The sequence below is a fragment of the Amblyomma mixtum genome, chromosome 2 (genome assembly GCF_055824585.1).
Source record: "Amblyomma mixtum isolate Tamu chromosome 2, ASM5582458v1, whole genome shotgun sequence".
Classification (NCBI taxonomy): Eukaryota; Metazoa; Arthropoda; class Arachnida; order Ixodida; family Ixodidae; genus Amblyomma; species Amblyomma mixtum.
In genome coordinates this window covers 52780466-52803058 of record NC_143013.1, presented here as the reverse complement: position 1 = coordinate 52803058, position 22593 = coordinate 52780466, and the positions used below count along the sequence as shown (strand labels likewise).

General features: G+C 49.3%; 1 protein-coding gene across 1 annotated transcript; it reads left to right on the top strand.

Moving 5' to 3' along the window:
• The first annotated feature begins 1158 nt into the window (after window positions 1-1158).
• LOC149359357 (uncharacterized) lies at window positions 1159-21605 on the top strand. The gene is made up of 4 exons (XM_089569034.1): window positions 1159-1542; window positions 16775-17013; window positions 18222-18437; window positions 21439-21605. Exons 1-4 carry the CDS (start codon window positions 1159-1161, stop codon window positions 21596-21598), a joined length of 999 nt encoding a protein of 332 aa, XP_089425160.1. The 3' UTR covers window positions 21599-21605.
• The last annotated feature ends 988 nt before the right edge of the window (window positions 21606-22593 follow it).

Below are 22593 nucleotides of genomic sequence, written 5' to 3'. Positions count from 1 at the left end.
AAGAAGTGGACAGGACTGGCGCTGTGCAGCTAGGGGTGCAGCCGGAACGGATACGCATCTTCAAACGCACAGAGGGCAAACCACATGTGTAGAACGACCGAACTTTGTGTTCGGCAGCTTCCAAAGACGCTACGACCAGGAAGACAAAAAATGACGATGATTTCGTCCGAAATCCTCAGAGTTTAACTGCACATGCTTACATGCAGACTATTTTTGACCAAATGCCATCTCTAGATATAGCGTGCTTAGCCCGAAACACGCCCTGAACCTGTTCTAGACAAGCGTTTTGCCCTCGGTACACTGCAGCGTTGTAGTGGAAAAGACACTTGTGACGTTAACACGTCTAACCCAGGCAAGTGCGGCCAAGAGACTGTTCACTCTAATGCAAACACATGATTTTCAATCTTACGCAAGTGTTAGCAATCAATTCAATCAATGTTTTTGAACGACCAAGTGCTTAGAATACACGAAAAATATTTTATGACTCCTTTCAAGATCTATATAGGTACACCCCATATTGTATACAGGCGGGAGCAAGGCAAGTGCATTGCATTAGTCAGTGGGAAAACATATCTAAAATTGTATGCGAATGGAAGGACGACAGGTGGTTAAGGATAAAAGTCCCACATTTTGTGCCGCTATCTAGGGTAAAGAAGCAGCAAAAATAGTCATATCGCACGCCCTACAAGAGAGCCAATTTATGAGGTCACGTGGCTCAAATTAACCCCAGAGAACAAAGCGGCATCCAATTTTATTACTCCGCTAATGCTGTGCAACTTCGTTTGGCGATAAGCAGATTTCTCTTGACTAGCCAGTGATCAGAACTGGTACAGATATTTCTCTATTCAGATGAAACGGTGCCATTGCATGTCCTTATTTGCCACATCTTCCCCCTTAATTCTGGAGTGGTAGGCCTCAGTCGCACTCTGCGCATCGCCAACGAAACCTAGTGGAATGCTCCCGTTTTCAAGAGACCTTAGTTGAAGCTGAATTAAAGTTAGCTGAAATTAAAGTTCTTCGCGTCCTCCTTCTGATTAATACTCCAGCGGTAGCTTTTGCCGCCATGCGCTCGTTCGTCCTAAGAGCAACTTCTCCCTCTTTCAGAGTCGATGCAAGTTTCTACTCTAACCGCAGGTCATCTTCGCGCTGACGGCAATAATGGGGCTGTTCCTGATCGGCTCCCTCACAGTCTTCGTGATCAACGATGGAGTCATCAGCAATCGTTGGTCGTCGGAGTTCGAGGAGGATGCAGCAGAGGCGGTTGGTCCCGGGCCCAAAGTGTCGAGTCCTCCTGCCGAGGCTCAAACTGTGGCTGTGACCACCGCTCCTCCTAGCCGCAAGCCCCGAACGCACCGGAGCACCACCGGTGCATCGAAATCCGCACAGAACTCAACCACGGGTCGATCCGACGTGCACCACGGACCGAGATTTTTCGGCAACCGTGCGGCGTCTTACACAACTCAAACAACGACTGAAGAGGCATCCGTGACTGAGGGCGCAGCTGAAACTAAGGAAGCTTCAATGGATAGCGAAGAGGTTGAGGTACGCCGCTTTTTCTGGTGCTCATAGAGATAAGGTATTAATAGCCGGTCTAGGATTAAAACTAGCTGTAAGATTCATAGCATCTGATGAGAATCTACCTTAGTCATTTTGTGTCCTCTTCAAGCTAGCAAAAAAGAGAAAATTTTTGTCGACTATTAGAGACCCTACTCTTGTTATCATCAAGCAAAACTGTGACATTACTGTTTAAATAAACGGCCAATATACAAAAGCAATCGTATTGACAATCATAAGGCTATGATCTGCATCTGAAGGAATGGTTAGCATTATCGATATCGTTTGGAGAAAAATTTAATTCGTGCCCAAAAGTTTTCTCGTAAAATTACCCAAAAATTAGACAGGTTCTAAATATTCAAAATTTACTTCTACAGTACGCTACTTGCGACTTGAAGAAATATTTAAATTTTCAAGTCACACCTTCGAGCTATTTCACAGCATCAACCACACAGCGTTTCAAATCTAATTTTACGGGGGTCCGGTGTTTCATAAAGCTTTTGAAAACTCCATTTGATAGATGCAAGAACCTTACCCGCGATTGAGTATAAGAAACTAATGATGTTCCTTTTTGACGCTCAAACTGAAGCAGTTTTTCGATATTCGGCTTCTGCCACCGAGTTGAAGCTGTGGAAAAGTGCATACCAAGGAATTCTGGACAACGAATTATTCGCCGGCAAGCTGTTTATGAACACAGCTTTTAGCATATCGCAAGTTTGCACCATAAAGATCAATATGTATGCAAAGTATCCATCGTTACTATTACATCTGGTGTTATTTCCGAAAAACTCAGCCCATTCATTTTAGCGGTTCCATGTCTGCTTCTTCCATGTTGCTTCATGGGTTGTGATGCAAAACATATACTTCGAGCTCAGTTATTTAGACAGTAGCCATTGAACTTTAAAACCGTGACTTTGAGCTCAGGTAACTAAGGAAACTAAAACTAGTCAAAATTTCTATGTCGGTGAGGGCAGCCTCTGAGCAGCTTGTGATTGCAATGTTGGATCGAAAAAAATATTCTACTAGAATTGGACAGTCGTTTCGTTTTCCAGACTGAATGGTCTGTTTTAAAGTAGACAAGGAAAGATAAGGCTCTTTTCAACTTTACCTGAGTTTTCAGTACTTTTAGAGCCGTTCGAGGGGAGTTCATTTTTAGGGTTCCCTGCTGCCATTTACTATGGCGGGCCGAATCGTCAAGTTTGAGGTAGGGAGAGAAAATGGTACTTTTTGCTTCTGAACCGTGACTGCATGTTTTGGCTGTTGCCAAGCTTGTTTTCCTGTGCACAGACAGCAATGACACGCGAGCTATGAATGCGATTGTCGTGTACATCACCATATGAGCTGAGCACAAAGTATCGATTCTTCCAAGTGCTGCCAGCGTCGTCTTCATCATCGTCATCATCAGCCTGACTACGCCCACTGCAGATCAAAGAGCTTTCCCATGTCTCTCCAATTAACCCTGTCCTTTGCCAGCTGCGGCCACCGTATCCCTCCAAAATTTCTTAATCTCATCTACCCACCTGACTTTCTGCCGCCCCCTGCCACGCCTGCCCTCTGTTGGAATCCACTACGTTACCCTTAAGGACCAGCAGTTACCTTGCCTTCACATTACATGCCCTGCCCAAGTCCATTTCTTCCTCTTGATTTTGATTAGGACGTCATTAACCAGCGTTTTTTCCCTCATCCACTCTGGCCGCTTCCGGCCTCTGAACGTTACACCTATCATTTTTCTTTACATAGCTCGGTGCGGTGATCTTAACTTAAGCTGAACCCTTTTCGTTATCCTCCATGTTTCTGCCCAATAGGTGAGTACCGGTACGATATAGCTGTTGTATAGTCTTCGCTTGTGCGATATTGGTAAACTGCCATTCGTGATCTGAGAGAACCTGCCATACGCGCTCCAGTCCATTCTTAATCGCGTCGCCGCTGTGGCTCAGTGGTTATGGCGCTCGGCTGCTGACCAGAAAGGCGCGGATTCGATGCTGGCCTGGGCAGTCGCATTTCGATGAAGGCTAAATTCTAGAGGCCCGTGTAGTGTGCGATGTAAGTGCACGTTAAACATACCCAGGTGGTCGAAATTTCCGGAGCCCTTCACTACGGCGTACGGCATAGCCTGAGTTGCTTTGAGACGTTAAACCCCCACAAACTAATAAACCAACCGTTCTTATTCTTGTAGTTACTTCCATCTCATGATCTGGGTCAGCGGCAACTACCACCCTGAAGTAGACGTACTCCCTTACCACTTCCAGCGCCTCGTTACCAATTGTGAACTGCTGTTCCTTAGCGAGACTGTTGAACATTAGTTTTGTTTTCGGCATGTTAATTTTAAGACCTACCGTTCTGCTCTGCCTGTCTAACTCATTGATCATACTTTGCAGCTCATCTCCTGAGCGACTGATCAAGGCAATGTCTTAATCGCAAATTACTTAGGTATTCTCCATTAGCTCTTATCCCCAACTGTTCCCAATCCTGGCGCCGGAACACCTCATGTAAACAGGCGGTGAATAGCAGTGGCGAGATCATGCCTCCCAGCCTGACACCCTTCATTACTAAAATTTTATTGGTAATTTTGTGAAGTACTATGGTGTCTGTGCAGTAGTTATACATATCTTCAAGTATTTTTGCATAATCCTCTGCTACACCCTGATTTCGCAATGCCTGCATGACTGCTGAGGTTTCCACTGAGTCGAATACTTTCTCGTAATCAATGAACGCTATATACAGCGGTTCGTTATATTCTGTGCATTTCTCTATCACCGGATTGATGGCGTGAATATGGTCTATTGTCGAGTGTCCTTTACGAAAGCCTGCATTGTCTTTTGGTTGACTGAAGTACTCCATTGTCCTGATTCTATTTGCGATTCCCTTAATAAATTGTCTTAATAAATACCTTTTTGGCAACGGACAGTAAGCTTAATGGTCTATAATTTTTCACATCCGTGACGTCTCCTTTCTTATAAATTTAGATAATGTTAGCGTTCTTCCAAGCTATATTTTGCTGTTTCGTGGGTCCATCACACTTCTCAATATGGACCAGGTTATCTTGAGATTAAGTCTTCCATTGAAAAAGTCGCAAAGGTTGTGTGAGTTAGCCTTGACCAAGTTCGAGGCAGACGGCTGTGCGTTCTCGGAGAGTTCTGCTATATTCTTTTCTTTAGTTTCCTGTTTATCTTCTACCCCCTCCACCTCTTTGTAAGACCTCTCCTCGCTTACCATAGGTGCAATAAATGCGGGTAAATGGCCTGAAAGTCGTCCGATGCCTTAATCGTTTTGGTATTAGTTTCCACGTCCCCCCAAAGCGTTCTCGCCCATGCCTCATAATCTTCGATGCTGTGCTCCTCCTCTTCCCTCCCGCAGTCCCTGGTTTTATCTAAATTTGTCATTATCGCTGCCCCCGTCCTGCTGCTGCCCTTGTTTTACTCTACTGTAGTCTGCAGGATAAAGTGATCGCTTCCCAAGATCTCCTTCAAATTCTCCCACGCTTACATTTTTACCTAGGGTTAAATCCGGACCACTGAAATACGCAGCTGTGCTGTACGGCTGGGTTGTTCGCACATTATATGATAACGCCCTTTGGACCCATTTCCTACTGCCACTTTACGATGTGCGACAAATTTTAAGCGCTGCGTGCTTACTTTCTTTTGACTGTTTTTTTTTGTTAATGGTCAGTAGGAAAGTTGGGGCGAAGAATAGTTCCAGAAGTCGGGATTAAGTTCGGGCCAGCCTTTGCTCGCATAACTACAATCGTTACTACTGTGTAAGCTTGAGTGCTAGAAGCTTCAAGTGTTGTCAATAACCATAAAAAACTGGCAAGACGGTTACCAGTGTGTAACGCCAGATTGAGCGACGTATTTAAAGCGAAAGCTTTACAGGCCTAGTCAAGCCAAGGTCATCAGCGCCGCATTTTGACCTTCAAGTGGAGCAGCGGTGGTGGTGTGGCAGCCACGTGACATATAATCTCTCATTTACTCTTTTATTAAGGCGAAAGCCTTTAATGCCTCATAATGTCATGATCAAGACGTGTTAGAAAATGTGTCCGCGTTTCGGATGCATGCCTTATATGGGCATATGCCAATCAGCAGCCAATCGTTAATCTGCTGCAATCGAAAGACATCGGAACATAGTATAAAGGGATTTCATGATTTTATCTTTGCACTTAACGACTAATGACTAATTGGTAATTAGTAGTAGTTAAGAAGTGGCATGTGGAGCTGCGCACTGCGCCTGTACCTTAACAAACACTAATAAGTGTACTAGTTAAGGTCACGTTTACTGTCACTAACCATACATTAACAATTATCACGAAATGTGCAAGCCATGCTGAACTATCATTAAACATCATTAATATTTTAACATTTCATAGACATTGTGTTCAACATTTCTAGAGAGTTCCATCACTTCGGTGAGTGACAGGACATGATGGATGGCATTAGAACAATAGTAAAGACCAATTAGCCTAGTTAACCTTTGTAGTCAGACAACATAAATAAACAAAACCGAGGAGGAAATTGGTCGAATTGGGGAATCGAACCAGGGTCTCAGGAGTGCAAGGCGAGCACGCTAACCACTCTGTCATGCCAGCTCGATGGTTTGAAATGAACAAAGGCGTGTCTAGCTAATACGGCGTCTTCGTTCACTCCCTTTTTCCTCCCTTTCCTTACGGCGAGGTTCAGGTGTCCGCCGAGATATGCGAGAGAGAGAGACATTTCCTTTCGTCAAAAACCAATATACGGTCGAGCAAGGCGTAGAGACGAATGGGCGATGATGGACTCCATGGCAGTGTTGCAAGACGCTCTCGCGTTCCACTCTTAGAGGCGAAGCTTAACATCTTAACCACACATCAGTGACACAAGCAGCAACACTGCGCTTAAGGGTTTCACCTCACCGCACCTTAGGTCAACAAAGTGTCCCCTGAATTTTTCTTTCCCTTATAGCGCGGTTCAGGTGTCCACCCTGATGACCCTGATGTGAGGCAGCTACTGAACATTTCCTTTGTTTAAAAACTAGTTTTCAATTTTCAATTTCCTCTTTCTTACTGTTTCCTTCACTTTCTACTTTATACCCTAGCCTACGGCTCTGTTTGGGTGTCCACGCAAATGTGACAGATACTGCGCCATTTCCTTTCCTCCAAAACCAAACCAAACAAAAGAGGGGGGTGGTGAAAACATTTATTAAAAGGGACAGGAGGATGTTTGGATCAGCCCTTAAGGGACTGATCCTTACAAACACTAGGTGAAGGTCCCTAGTATGGGACCCCAGTGGCGGTGGCCGCCGTCCGGGCGCGCCCGACTAAGGCTTGTTGGGCCTGTAAGTCGTGGCAGCCGAGCAGGGTCGCCTCCCAGTCCTCCCGGGTTGGGTTGGGGATGGGGGGAATGGCCGGGTTGGAGGGGCAGGCCCACACCATGTGATAGGTGTCAGAAGACATAGCACTACAATGCGGGCAGCTCCCATTAAATGAGGGGTTAAAATGTTTTAGTGCTGCCGGGCACAGAAATGTATTGGTGAGAAGGCGAAGAAGGAGCCGCTCATCCGCCTTCTTCAGGCCTTGCGAGGGATAAAGGCGATGACTGTCTTGATAATAGGTTGTAATATCTTTGAAGGTATAGATCGGATTAGGATCGGGTTCCTGATCGGATGGGGAGGAGAAAATAACCCGGTGAGAGAGCGCGCGGGCGGCTGCGTCTGCTGCCTTGTTTCCTGCCAACCCCTGATGAGCAGGGGCCCATATAAGGTAACGGTGTGCGGGGTCCGTATCCCGTATGCAATTTTGACAGATTCGAAAGGCTAGGAAGGGAGTGCAGCCTTGTTCGACGTTCCGACAGGCCCCTCGCGAGTCGGTGATTATGTATTTTGAATCGGAATGTGAGCACGCGAGAGCAATTGCGGTCTCTTATGCTTGTGTTGCACTACGGGCTCTGAAGGTGAGGCCGTTAACTGTGTTGCTGTTGTGAACTACCGCGACCGTGTACCATTCCCCGTGGTGAGGACCGGAGGCGTCCACGTAGTATACACTTGTTTTGCTGCCATAATGTCGGGCTAGCGCTTCCGCTCGTGCCAGGCGCCGACCGTTATGGTCTTCGTGTGACATGTTGGCTGGAAGAGGCCGCAGGTGGAGGGCACGTCTCCACAGATCTGGGATGTGAAACCTGTCTTCCATGGGAGTGGAGTGTTGGATATGGAGTCGAGCAAAAAGGCGGCGACCCGACTCAGTTGGCGACAAGCGCGTGTACTGGTTTGTAAGGTGCGCCTCCCGGAGCTCACGGAAAGTATTCACCACCCCAAGGGCCATAAGCCGGCTGTTTGAAGAAGTGACGGAGAGGTCAAGGGCACGCTTAATAATTTTGCGAAGGATGACCTCAAGCGCACCCTCCTCTTGTTTCCGTAGGTGGAGATAAGGAGTCGAATAGAGAATTCGACTGGTTACAAAGGTGTTTGCCAACCGCAAGGCATCGTTACTTCGTAACCCCCGCTTTTGTTGGAAACCCGGCGGACCATGCGGCCCACCTAATCCACCACCTTACGGAGTTTGGCCAATGTAGTGTCTGGCCGTCTGCGTTTGTGGATGTAGAGTCCGAGTACCACTATCTCATCACTTTCGCGTATGGGACCGCTCTCAAGAGAAATAGATGTTTTAGTTGTGCACTTCTGTGAGTGGCGGAGGTGCAGAAATTCCTATTTTTGAGGGGAACATTGAAGACCGCAGCGGCGGGCGTAGCGGTCCACTATCGTCGCCGCTGTTTGCAGGCTGGTTTCAATGTCCCCTGTGCTGCTCTGCGTGGCCCACAGAGTGATATCATCAGCGTACAGGGCGTGCTGCACGCCGGCGACACCACTCAGCTGTGCCGGCAGGTGCATCATGGCCAGATTGAAGAGCAGCGGGGAAAGTACCGCGCCTTGGGGGGTTCCCCGCGTGCCGAGTAGATAAGGACCATGCTCTCTATCTTGGATTCGGATGTAGGATTGACGATCCATTAAAAATTTGCTTATGTACCTGAATGTGTTGAGGCCACAGTCGGTCTGGCTTAAATTAGTGAGTATGATCTCGTGTGTTACATTGTCAAATGCCCCTTTAAGATCCAAGGCGAGTACGGCCCGGTCATTATGGGTGCATTGGACGGGGCCTAGGACTTCCCGATTAAGTTGCAGGAGGACATCTTGTGCGGATCTATGTGGGCGGAATCCGAACATGGTGCTCGCAAAGACATGTTTGTTTTCAAGATATGCAGATAACCGATCCTGCACCATTGTCTCCATTAGTTTGCCCACACAGGAGGTGAGAAAGATGGGACCGAGGTTATCTGTGTCAATTGGTTTTCCTGCTTTAGGAATAAAAGTGACCAGAGTCGTTTTCCAGTCGATTGGCAAGGAGGGGGGCCGCCGGCGTTCATTGGTTTTGCTGACGTTGGTGTTGACAACGCTGCAGAGTCCATTGTTTTAGAGCGCAGCTCGTTGGCGCCCGTTTCTGCGTTTCGCGGCGTCGTCGTCGCCGTTGTCCTTGTAACCAGCAGTGGACACAATAGTCGCGCTTTAAGCTGCGAAACCAATGGAGCGGACGACACAATCGCGGACGCAGCGGACACAGTGGGCACCTCAGTCGTGCTTTAAGTTATGTGGCGGTAGGGAAAGATGGGGCTGGTGGTGAAAACTTTTATTTGGAAGGGACAGTAGGTATGTTTGTATCAGCCTTTAAGGGACCGATCTTTACAAACTATAGGTGGAGGTCCCTAGTTTGGGACCCCAGTAGCGGTGGCCGCCACCCGGGCGCCGGACTAAGGCTTGTTGGGCCTGTAAGTCGTGGCAGCCGAGCAGGGTCGCCTCGCAGTCCTCCCGGGTTGGGTTGGGCATGGGGGGAATGGCCTGGTTGGAGGGGCAGGCGCACACCATGTGAAAGGTGTCCGAAGACACCGCACTACAGTGCGGGCAGCTGCCGCTAAAGCGGGGCGGGGGTCTCAAACTGTTTTAGTGCTGCCGGGAACAAAAATGTATTGGTGAGAAGGCGGAGAAAGAGCCGCTCATCCGCCTTCTTGAGGCCTTTACATGAGCTAGGGTAAAGGCGAATCCGATCTTGATAGTAGGCTGTAATATCTTTGAACGTATAGACCGGATTAAAATCGGGCTCCTGGTCGGGTGATGAGGAGAAAACAGCCCGGTGAGAGAGCGCGCGGGCGGCTGCATCTGCTGCCTCGTTTCCTGCCAACCCCTGATCAGCAGGGGCCCATATAAGGTAACGGTGTGGGGAGTCCGTATCGCGTATGCAATTTTCGTAGAATCGATAGGTAGGAAGGGAGTGCAGACTTGTTCGACGTTCCGACAGGCCCCTCGCGAGTCGGTGATTATGTATTTTTAATCTGAATGTGAGGCCGCGAGAACAATCGCGACCTCTTCTGCTTGTGTTGCACTGCGGGCTCTGAAGGTGAGGCCTTTAACTGTGTTGCTGTTGTGAACTACCGCGGCCGTTTACCATCCCCGGTGGTGAGGGCCGGAGGCGTCCACGCAGTATACACCTGTTTTGTTGCCATAATGTCGGGCTAGGTCTTGCGCTCGTGCCAAACGCCGACCATTATGGTCTTCGTGTGACATGTATGCTGGAAGAGGCCGCATGTGGAGGGCACGTCTCCACAGTTCTGGAATGTGAAACTTGTCTTCAGTGGGTGTAGTGGGTTGGATATGGAGTCGAGCGAGAAGGCGGCGACCCGACTGCGTTAGCGACAAGCGCTAGTACTGGCTTGTAAGGTGCGCCTCTCGGAGCTCTCGGAAAGCGAAATAAGAGCTTCTGCATGTCAGAGCGAACCCAAAGGATAGGACAGCAATTCACATCTCTCTGTCAGGCGGTCCTATTAGAGAGGTGGAGGAGCTCCGTGTTCTGGGCCTTTTCATTCACCACAGACTCAGACCGGTCTCCACCATTGTGAAACTCAAGAGAGTAGGCGAACAGGTAGGGCGCATGATCCGCCGCTTTTCCAACAAGCGGGGCGGTCTGCGGGGCAGGGACGCGCTTCGGCTCGTCTATGCCTTCGTGACTAGCCGGGTCCTCTACGCCGTGCCATATCTCCGCACTACTAAGCAAGACGAGGCGCGAATAGACGCCATCATCCGCAAGGCAACTAAGAGAGCCCTGAATCTTCCGGTGGCTACTCCTAATGCCAAGCCCAAGGCATTGGGGTGCTAAACTCCTACCAGGAGCTGCGGGAGGCCCATCTCGTGAACCAATACACGCGGCTCATGCAGACGGCCCCTGGGCGCCGCCTGCTAAACCGCTTACACATCCAACACGACTGCAGTCCAGAGGAGGCGGAGCGTATCCCAGTACTGTGGCGCCATATGCTCTGGGTCTCCCCGCTCCCCCGTAACATGGACACCGACATGCACGAAAACAGACGACAAGCGCGGGCTCGGGCTCTTGAGAGACAACACGGCTCCCGACCCGGTGTATATTATGTAGACGTAGCAGGGCCATCGCCCACGGGATTTTACACGGCCGCTGTCGTTCACCAGGAAATGCACGTTGATGGACTCTCTTTTAGAGCCCCGAATTCAATGCGAGCCGAGGGAGTAGCGATAGCGCTTGCTGTCGCCGACGCCAATTCGAGAATCATCATTACGGACTCCCGAAAAGCATGTGCTCATTACTTGGCAGGGGAGATCTCCCCCTTAGCTGCTTGCATTCGAAGACGGACTGCCACTGATCCAACACCGAAAAGAATCATTTGGGCTCCTGGCCATCAGGGCTTACGAGGTAATGAGGCCGCTGACGCGGCTGCCCGAGCGCTTATTCACCGGGCTCCTCATCCAAGCTCCTCTGGCTCGGAGTCTAACCAGCCGCTGCTGCGATTCAGAGAAATAATAACGCATTATAGCGACAACCACCGCCTTTCCTGCAAAGGGGCTGAGTAAGATGGAGGAGCGAACTTTAAGGCGCCTTTAGACAGGTACTCTACTCTGTCCTGCAATCTTAAAACATTAAGATCCTAACACGGATGGGCGATGCCCTTACTGTGGGGAGACCTGTGATATCTTCCACATGGTGTGGGCATGTGCTCAAAATACCCACCTCCCCCCTTCCCCTACCTTTTCCAGAGAGGCATGGGAGACTGCCCTCCTTAACTGCTCCTCGCTTGAGTCCCAAAGGGCTCTAGTGAAACGGGCGAGAGACGGGGCATTGTCATGCGGTGTCCCGCACCGGGGACGCCGACCATGTAGCGGGGCCACTTTGTGGCTCCCAAACTCTGTTTCAGCAATAAAAAGTTTTCACCACCCCAAGGGTGATAAGCCGGCTGTTTGAAGTAGTGATGGGGAGGTCAAGGGCACGTTTAACAATTTTGCGAAGAATGACCTCAAGGGCATCCTCCTCTTGTTTTCGTAGGTAGAGATAAGGAGTCGAACAGAGAATTAGGCTGGTTACAAAGGCGTTTTCCAGCTGCAAGGCATTCTTATTTCATAACCCCCGCTTTTGTAGGAAACCCGGCGGACCATGCGGCCCACCTGGTGGCCCACCTTACGGAGTTTGGCCAGTGTAGTGTCTGGCCGTCTGTGTTTGTGGCTGTAGAGTCCGAGTACCCGTATCTCCGTATCTCATTACTTTCGCGTATCGGTCCACTCTCAAGAGAAGGAGATATTTGTACGCTGCATGCGTTGCCATTGGCAACGTTGTGTCAGAAACGCCGCGCTGAAGCCATAGGCCGTCGGCGTTCATTGTGTGCATAGGCATTGGCGTTGACGACGTTTTAAACTTCGACCATTTTAACTAAAGTGCGCATAACTGGATCCCTGGGTCAGCGTACGCCAGAATCGCTCTTATAGGTAAGTGGTAGAAGCGAGATATGAGGGCTGCATGCGTTAGCGCTGACAACGGTGAGCGAACTCTCGCGATACACCATTAACTGCCGCCTGCCTGGTCGCAGGGTGGGTGGGAACTTTAATGTAGATGTGAACAGAAACACGAATTTCTTACCACTTATGCGGGAGGGCATCCTGTTCCTATCGCTCGTAACGCCTCCCACGGCTGTGACAACCTCGCGAAGTACTTGCATGGAGCTCGTCTTTGAGAACCAGGCATTGGTTGAGCAAGTCGAGCACATATGAATCCATTTCTCCGACTACAAAGCTTCCTTCATGACAATGAAAAACTGTGAGTGGAGTGTTTCTTGAAGAAGGAAAATATGTGAAAAATAAGTTGTCTGTAATTGTACATACATGTCTTGCTCGATTTCTTTGCCTCAATGTATCGAAAAGCTGAAACATAACCAACAAGATGTTTCAACCAACACTGAAACAGCTGATGAGCTGCGCTCAAAATTCTGTTAGGAAGCAACGTAGTCGTGGGCAATTTTTTGAGGACAGGAAAGACGCACTACTCCCTGGATCAGCGGACACCTCAATCTCGCTTTAATGTGCGTGGCGTTGGTGTCCACTTGCAAAAACCTGTTTTCGCTCAATATTGCGTGCTCAGGAATGCCAAACCGCAAACAATTTTTGATTTAGTAATATAAAGAGGTGAGTAATTTTACAGTGACATAGGTTTGTGGCAATTAGAGGCAACCGTTTATTTTTCAGTCGCGCACTTTCATAAGGTAGCGCTTCTGTCCCAGTCCTTGACAGTCTGCAGGAAGCCTTGATAAATGAGCAGCGGCGGGAGATGTGTTCGAGAATTTGGAGCAATTTTGATTGTGGACGGCAACTGCACGTATTTTGTGAGGTCGCACAGCAATGGAAGAGTCGTGAGACCATTTTCATTCTTTCCACGCTAACCACCCTACTGTTACTGCGACTTCTACCAGCTACACCCAAAGAAAGTGCCCGTCACTGTGAATCAAGGCAAGAAAAAAAAATTCAGGGGGCACTTTGCCTCTGTGAAGTGTTGCAAGGCGAAAGCGTTTCCTGACGCGCTGTTTGGCTTTGGTTCCTTTTTTTATTTACTTTTATTTGTTGTTGTTATTTAAGTTTTTAATTTTTTATATTTACTTCTCGTTACTTTAAAACTTTTGAATTTATTTATTTATTTATTTATTTATTTTAATATTTATTTTGATTATCATTTTCAATTTTAAACTTTATTTTTTCTTAACTTTTTATTTCCGTGGGTGACCGCATTACTCCGAATCCGCCCGCTCTGACGTCATAACCATTTCGACCAACCGAAAAGCGTGACTCTGCTGACAAGCTTCTGCTGACAACCTTCTGTCGACAACGATGAGGCATTAAAAGCTTTAGCCTTAAAATTGTCAGTGGCTTAGCTCTGCTATGCCAAGATATACGTAGCCTGAGGTGAAGGCGAGGTGTCCACATCTCGGTGGACACCTGAACGAGAGGGAAGGCGAACTGCCCTCATGGAACAGTGCACACCTCGACCGTGCTTTAAGCGAAGTGACGGTAGTGACCGGTGTGCGCTGCATGCGTTGGAATTGGCAATGTTGTGCCAGAAACGCTGCGCTGAAGCCATCGGCCGTCGAGGTTCGTTGTGTTCATTGGCGTTGACCCCGTTATACACTCCGATCATTTTAAGGAAAGGAAATGCTCATAAAGGCTCCCTGGGTCAGTGCACGACTGAATCATGCTTATATAGTTACGTGGGGTGATGAGAGAGAGATGTGGGCTCCAGGGATTGACATGGTTGTGCCAGGAATGCGGCGCTGAAGCCATAGGCCATCGGCGTTCATTGCGTTCATTGGCGTTGTCAATGTTTCACACTTCGACCGTTTTAAGGGAAGGAAGGCGAGTGCGTGCGGCGTGGCATGCCAGCTGTCCAGAGTGACTTTCTCCTCGCGCATGCGCAGCACAGCTCTCCGGGAGCCACGAAAATACTGCTGAACCTCGGCCAGTGTAGCTCACCCTGCAAACAAAAAAATTGGCGGGTGCTTAGCTTTGGTTACGCCTGGTAGGTTGCGAAAGCAAAAGCGCAGCGCCTCCAAACTGAAGGAACGCAGTGCGCCGCGTCTACAGGTCACGCGTGGCTACCGGCCGCCGCTGCGCGACGACTCAAAGCGTCTTCGGTAATTTTTTTTATATGTTGTTTTTGATGTTGCTACTGAGAAAAAGAAAACAACCTACAGCTGGTAGGACTTCACAGCGGCAGTAGCGCCGCAGGTGCGCGGCGCGGCGTAACTGCAGCCGGGCTATCTGAAGGAGCGAGTTGGTCGCCCATATTCACTCCGCTAACAGACAAACGTAACTGCGGCCGGGTCACGCGAAGGCTTGAAAGTGCGAGTAGTATTGCTTTCGCAATAAAATGGCTGTAGTTTGACCTAGAGTTACTGTATATGCTACCAAACGTAGCTTTGGTAGCATATACAGTAACTGTAGTTTTACCAATGGCCATCCCAAGTAGAATTGCTGAAGCAACGGCGCGGCAGTCGCAGCGGCGGCGGCACCTCTGAGTCACCCGCGTAGCGGAGGAGCGGCGGTGGCCTCAGCACCGCAGCTGTGCGTCGTGTGACTTCACTCCTCCTGGAGAACCCACTGCTTTCGCAACGGCGACGGCATCTCTGAGTCACCTGCGCAGCGGAGGAGTCGGCGGCGGCTCCGCGCTGCTCTGACGTCACTCACTCTTCGCGCATGGCAGATAGGGCTCTCCGAGGCTCCGCGAAATAGCTCACACCTAGCGTAGTGTTGCTCCCGCAACAAAACTTAGCTCGGTTCAAGGTTTTGTTTAGTTTATGGGATTTAACATCCCAAATCGACTCAGGCTATGAGAGACACCGTAGTGAAGGGCTCCGGAAATTTCGACCACCTGGGGCTCTTTAATAGACGGGTCTCAAGAATTTTGCTTCCATCGAAATTCGACCGCCGCGGCTGGGATCGAACCCATGTCTTTCGGGTCAGCAGCCGAGCACCATAACCACAGAGCCACCGCGGCGGCGTAACTACTGCTCAACCAGGTTACAGAGCGAAAGCTATGGCGTATCGGGCAAGTATGGCGTCTATAACGTTGAATGGTTCCGGACACTGGAGAGGCGGCGCACCCACCCTGCCACCCTGGCAGGTGGCAGTTAATGGTTGATCGCGAGAGTTTAGTCCCCCAATGAGTGCTGAGGGGAGTTGTTATGGCGCTCGGCTGCGAGCCCAAAAGACGCGGGTTCGCTCCCGGCCGCGGCGGGTGAATTTCGATGGAGGCGAAATTCTAGAGGCCCGTGCACTGTGCGATGTCAGTGCACTTTCAAAAACCCCAGGAGGTCGAAATTTCCGGAGCCCTCCACTACGGCGCCCCTCATATCCTGAGTTGCTTTTGGGCGTTAAACCCTAATAAACCAAACCTAAACCAAGCCTATTGCATCAGTGCCGCGTGTCTTCCACAGCGTTGTCAGCGGAAACGCATGCAGCCCCCATCTCTCTCTCATCACTTCACGCACCTATGAGCGCGGTTCAGGTGTCCACTGACCCAGGAAGTCAGTTATGTGCACTTCCTTTGCTTAAAGTCATCGGAGTCTAAAACGTTGTTAACGCCAACGTCAATGAACGCAATGAACGCAGATGGCCTATGGCTTCAGTGCCGCGTTTCTGGCACAACGTAGTCATTGCCAACGTATGCAGTGCACATCTGTCACTACCGCCACGTAGCTTATAGCACAACTGACGTTTCCACTGTTACAAGAGGGCAGTTATGCGCCTTTCCTCTCCTTTGCAAGCTCCCGCTCCTTTGGTTTCGTAGCTTAAAGCACGAGTAAGGTATCTATTGTCCCAGGGGACCAGTTATGCGCCTTTCATTTGCTTTTGAGGCTCAAATTCATTTGAAGGTTAAAGCTAGGCATATGGCGATCGAAGCACGAGGTCCCGTAGTGAAGCTTTCGCTTCAGAAAAATTTCCACGAAAGCGTTACGCCAATAATTTGGTAAAGATGGTAGCGGCTGTAGCTAGAATCAAAGCAATGAGCGAACTGAGTTTAAAATGCAACGGGAACCTGCATCAGCTTGTTGGGCAGCCAGCATTTCTGTTCGACATAGCGCTTGCTTTTAGGCGCGGTTTTAGCGCATAGACGCGTTGTCTACAAATAGCTTGCCGTTTCCGACACAAAGTGCCGGCTTCGGTACCGGGAGATAGAGGGTTTGGTTCCAGCGGCAGCTAGCGGTGCACAGTTGTGTTCGGTTCATCGCGTAACAATCATCCACGCGCACCGGTGTGGGAATTGGCAAGGACGAGCGCTTCAGGTGCTCTTGCTTGACGCCATCTTTGATCCGCTTGTGCTTTGAAGAGAACAAGCTGTCGTTCACTCAATGTTGCTTTGCAGGAACGTAAACGCGATGTGTGCTCTGTGGCCCTCCACGTGTACTGTGTGAAGGTCCGCGACGAGTTCTACTACCAACCCTCGATGAACACGTGCGTCATGACGGCCACCGACAGAACCGTCGTGTGCAACCACAGCCGCAACAAATACCTGTCGCACGACCACTGCCGGAAAAGCTGCGTAGAGAGCGCCGTGCCCTCAGAGAAGTGCTTCCAGACCGCCACCTTCTCAATGTGCACAAGGTGCGACTCGAAGAGGTTTACGCCGCTTCACTTCGGGTTCTGTGCAGCTTGCTGCGTGCTTATGTGCATTCGAATGCCAGCGGCACCAAATTTGGATTTTAAAAATATGCGTGGAGGAGGGCCGCACCACGAAGAACCATTGCTGAGAAGGAAGATAAAGTGCCCTTATCTTGCTGTCTTTCTCGTTCACATATTTTTATTGGTCATTTTTTCTTCACGCGCATTAGGAATGTACCAACGAGCACAGCAGCATGCTTTACTAAAATGGTTAAGATTGGATGGTCTTAAATTATCGCATGTCCTACAAAAGAAAATATGGCTTGATGCAGCTCTGAGGCAGATAAGATGAATAAAAAGCATAAAAAGCAGCCCGAAGAGGAGTTCATTTTGTATGTCTCGGCGCCGCATTAATTTATATAAAGCAAAGGGACGACGGTGAGTGGGGAAGACGGTGACACTCATCCTAACAAATACTCTGCCACGTGAGTAGGATTCATCGTTTGAAAATTTTTTACAAAAAGAAAGAATAAATCATAAGTTGGGATCATTTAGCAAGCGTGATAAAGGAAGGTGGAAAATTACAGCATTTTGAAGGTGCTAATCGTCCCGTGCGTCGCAGGAGCTCTTTTATGATTATTATGAATACTGTGTAACAAATATTTGTCCTCACTTTGCGAAACATTTTGATAATCTTCCCGACTTGCCGCGTCTCGTGCTGCTAGGCGGCAAGCTTCGTTTGTTGGATCCGGAAAAACAGGACGGCTAAGATCTAAGGAGGCAAGAATAACTCTACGATACTGTTTCGCTTGTTATTTGTTGAATCTCTAGTAGAGAAATAAGTACGTAGTCCACGTTTTGTTACGAGAAGGAAACGAAACAGGAAGCACAACACTTTTACTATAATCTTGTTCAGAAGGACTTAGAACTGACGCCCTAGTCATCATCATCATAAATAACGTAAGTGTGTTCACTGCAGAGCGAGGCATTTTCAAATGGACTACAACTGAACCTTTACTGTGCCCACTGCAGTCACGGTACCCTGCAAACTTCCTAATCTCAACCGACCACCTGACTAGCGCTGCAGCAGGACACTGCAGTTAGCCTTCGAGGCTTCACGTGGCAGCGTCATCATTTCTAGTCTTGAACGATGGTGTGCGCTTGTCGCAATTTCCTCGAAAGTCAAACATATCGGTGCGCTTTGCCCCCAGGCGCGACGTCCGCCACAAGTGGTGGTTCTTCAACGGCTCCCACTGTCAGCCGTGGGATTTCCCCTTGGGTGCCTGTCCGTCTCACACAGACGCCGACGGTGGCGACGCATTCGACAGCTACAGCGAGTGCGCCCAGACCTGCGTGCCCGGGCATCAGCCGCTTCTGCGACGTTGCCAGCGGCCGGTCAACGAACCCTGCACCGCCCAACAACTCAGGTCTGGAGCAGGAAATGAAATTTTAGCGAGCGGCTCTGCACCGCGAGCATGCGAAAAAAAAAAAAGATCCCGATTTCCCTGTAGATATGTATGACGACATCAAAAGCCGATTTGATCAGAAACTGTTTCTGCAGTTGCCATTAAACTAAACCTTCAGCTATTCACAAATTATTTTTAACCGAGCAGCTCCAATCTTGGGAATAGTTATGACAGGAAATGGATTAACGGGGCTCTTTTTAGTTTTTCAGCTATTCTCCACATTCATCTGCGCTAAATCCTACAATGATTGGGGCCTTTAATATTTATCAAGCCGGGCGGCGAGTGATGTTAATGCAGCGGAAACATCCTGCCATGCCCCACTCCTTTCTGCAGCGATGGGAGAGCCCTTCAAAATGTCCCGAAGCATTATCCCTGGGGCACTCGCTGCTTTCAGCATCTCTTCCCCGATAAACGGTTCTCCTGCCTTGACCGCAAAAACCATAGCTCCGGAGAAAGCCGTGCTGGCAGTGCTTCTAGCCTTGAGGAGCAATGACTCTTGACCTGTTTGAAATATTGGGCAATGGCTCTTTGGTGTCTAGTACAGCCTTTGGCGTAGACACGGGATTTGCTGCTCGAAAAGGTGCAGAGATATTGTGTCCCTCCTAGCCTGAGTCGCTTTGGGACGTTAAACCCCATAAACCAAAGCAATAAATGAAAATGAAAAAAAAATGCTTTATCCTGCTGCCAAAATCAGCTGTCAGAATGAAGCGCTTCCGAGTAGTGTCCCTCTACATGCTCCATGAACATCGCTTTGCAGGACCAGTGTTTAGCGTAACAGGTCAGGCGTGGGATTCGGTCTGGGCTATCCGTATTCTTTGACTCGGTTACGACCACGCTACACTTTCCGCTTATGGCAGTGGGCGCATTTGTTTTTCAGTCCCGGACTGTCCGGGACTACTTGCGGACTCGAGTCCGGTATTTGTTTTTCTCGGGCAGCCCGAAAGCTCCGCCCACCTGCCTGCATTGCCATAGCAACGCGTTCGTTTTCAGCCTATGGCAGTCCGCGGGCTGCTGAGAAGGCAGCAGACGACAGCTGCGCGCCGCGCTGGCAGCCATATTGAGTTAGACTCCGTGTGCATTTTGATTACTTTTCGTGTTCCTGGAGGTCGATATCATGCGTTAAACCTTCAAATGAGCTCCGTAGCTGCTCTCTGAGCCATCGCAAGACTTTTTGTTCTTGCATCTTCGTTTATTTTCTTGAAATCCACCGCACACGGACGCGCGTTCAAAGCTGCGAGCGCGTATTGTTTGCTCGTGTCGTCAAGAGGTTCTCGTTCGCTTGTTTTGCGACATGCTGTCTGTACGCTTACCTGAAAGCATCGCAGGTGAACCACTCGTATACTGGAGCAGCTATAGAGCTTGTTGTCAACATTTTTGCGAAGGCTTTCGTCTATCTGCCGATCCGCAACGAGTTGGGCTACTTTGTGCGAACTTCGCCGCAAGCAGTAGCGGCGAGCATACCTCCGAAGCTGAGTTCTGTAATGCACCTACGCTAAGCTGACAGTACAGTCTTTAAATCGACTCAGTATCATGATCGAGCGCACGGCGTTGCTTCGGCGTCGTGGTGGCCGTGGCTTGCATCGTCTGCTAGCAGATGACAGCGTCCTTGTACGGTAACCGAGGGGGAGCCCGGCTCTGGCGGCGAGTTCGAAAGCAGCCTATGGCATGCCTATGGCAAGTAGGTCATGTGACCATGACGCTTTTCCTGTCCGAGCGGAAGCCGAGACCTGCCAGCAAGTAGTCCGGGACTGGAAAAACAAATGCGGCCAGTGTGGACCAGATTTTCATCGGCCCTGGTGAAGCGTGCGGTACCGATAAAATTGGCGTTGGCAGTGTATACTCAAACGCTTCGCAGCCCCGACAACTCGGCTTAGCGTACTAGATCTTGAATGCGGCTCTCCGCTCATGAACTGAAAGGTTGCGGCACTGCAGCGTCATGTGTTGTCCAGTACCAGAGATACATTCTTGGCGCACAGTTGAGCCGGGCTACTGTCGCGCCGTGGTCCTAATCAGATAAGAGCTGATGCACTATTAAACCGAAGAGCGTGTGGTCTAAGAGGTGTCAGGCCAACAGTGCCATGTTGCGTCGCGCCGGCGCCGTTTCGAATCGAGCACAGTTCAGTCTGTTCACGTATGCCAGCAATTTACGGCTGGAAATCACCATTGAAGTCGACTTCAATTCGCCACACAACATCGCCGCGATCACGGGACGACTGTCGATGGAGAATAGCCAGAATGGGAGCAAAATCATTTGATGCTGTTTGCACGTCGTAGTTACGGTTCAGTGGAGAACGGCAGCATTAGCGTAATTCCCATTTAACTTGTGATCAACGGTCCATCAAATGGGTGTTACTTATATGAATGTTAAAACCTTCCACTGGACGCAGCAATATTCAAAGGCTGTAAGGCTATAAACGTGTAATGTTTCGAGTGATTTAGGTTTTGCGCCTAGGGATCTTCAAACTCCGATTAACGTATTCCACCTGTCAGTTAGAGCTACCTTCGAAAGTGGACTGAGAATGTTCTCACACTAGGGGTCTTTTTCTTCTTTTTCGGGCAGAGCAGTTTAGCACAAGCAAATATTACCTCCGCAGGTTCTAGCGCATTCAGGAATGTTTTTCAGAGGTGTATATTAATTCAAAGAATGGGACTAGAAGAAGTAAAACAAAATTAAACTGGAAGCATAGCGGAGTGCGACGTAGGAGAAAGTTTTTGTTTTGAGTAATTTGTGCACCTTGATCTTCAAAGATAAGTGGGAGCCCAGGGATAGAAGAAAATTGTACAGGAATATTCTGATATTTTCTACCTTGGTACGGCCTGGTCATATGAAGTGAGCGTCCTGTATGAGCTGTTCAGCTGTGCTTTCTCCATGCTGCCGCGAGCACCTAACGTGCTTCAGACGTTCTGTGATGTCGCCCTTCAACCCTGCCTGTCTTCTCTCATTTTGTTCTTGCATGGGCAGGTTTCCCTACTTCGCCGTCGGCGTTCCCAAGGCGGGAAGCGGCGTGTTCCGATGCGTCAAGGCCTCGGGCGCCGTCCTCGCCCACCACCGCTGTGCGACCGGCGAGAACCGGTTCCACACGCGCGATGCCTGCGCCAGGAGGTGCTACCGCGAGGATTGAGCGAAAGAATATTTTTCGGAGAAAATATATGCCATCAATATCGCTATGTCGCTTGCAGTCGAACAAACTTTATACGCATGTATAACAGATGACCAAAGTTTTTTAATGACAAAGCTTTACTAACCCCGTAACGAGAAAAGCCGGTGACGTGTGTGTGTGTGTGCGTGTGTGTGCGCGTGTGCGTGCGTGCGTGCGTCCGTGAGTTCGTGCGTGCGTGCGGGCGTGCTCGAAGGTTGTACAGGAAAATCCTAGCGTTGGCGAGAAAAATAGGGTGACGTCATGAGTCATCAAGCGGCCATATGAGGCACACACGAAGCCGGGGACCCCCCGTCAGTCGATCCTATGCATGTCCCAGGTAGCACACGACGGCGGGCCAATATTGGAAATCCACTGGCAAAGCGTGGCCCTAACTAGGCCCAGAGTTGCCAGTGAGCATCCGATATTGGTTGTGCCACTCCTTAGCACATCCAACAATGGCCCTGGTTGTCCGTCGCTTTACCAGTATTGGCTGAGCCCTCATTAGATCCTGGCTATCATGGGCCAGGTTAGCCAGGATTGCCCCACTGTTTGCCATTGCTGGCTGTGCCATCATCGAATCATGGCTATCATGGGCCATGTTAGCCAGTGTTGTTCCACTCTTTGCCAGAATTGGCTATGCCATTTCCGGGAGCTGGCTATATTGGCCTAGGATTACCACCGCTTATCCAGTGTTCAAAGTATACTGGCAAACGTTGGTAAACATTGTGTCATCCATTAAAATGGGTTCAAAATTAATTTTATTGTCGAGTACCATATCGGCAGTTCATAATTTTCGAACGCGCTAAAACATGCGAGTTCAAAGATTTGGTTTTATTTATTATTATATTTTAACCGAACACTTTTGCAGTTTGTGAGCAAAGCTACCCATGATTCCGTTGGAAAAACTGCACTCTGGTTGCGCAGTGAGCAGCAATAATACGTTTAGAATTGCGATCGAAGTCCTGTTGATCAGAATT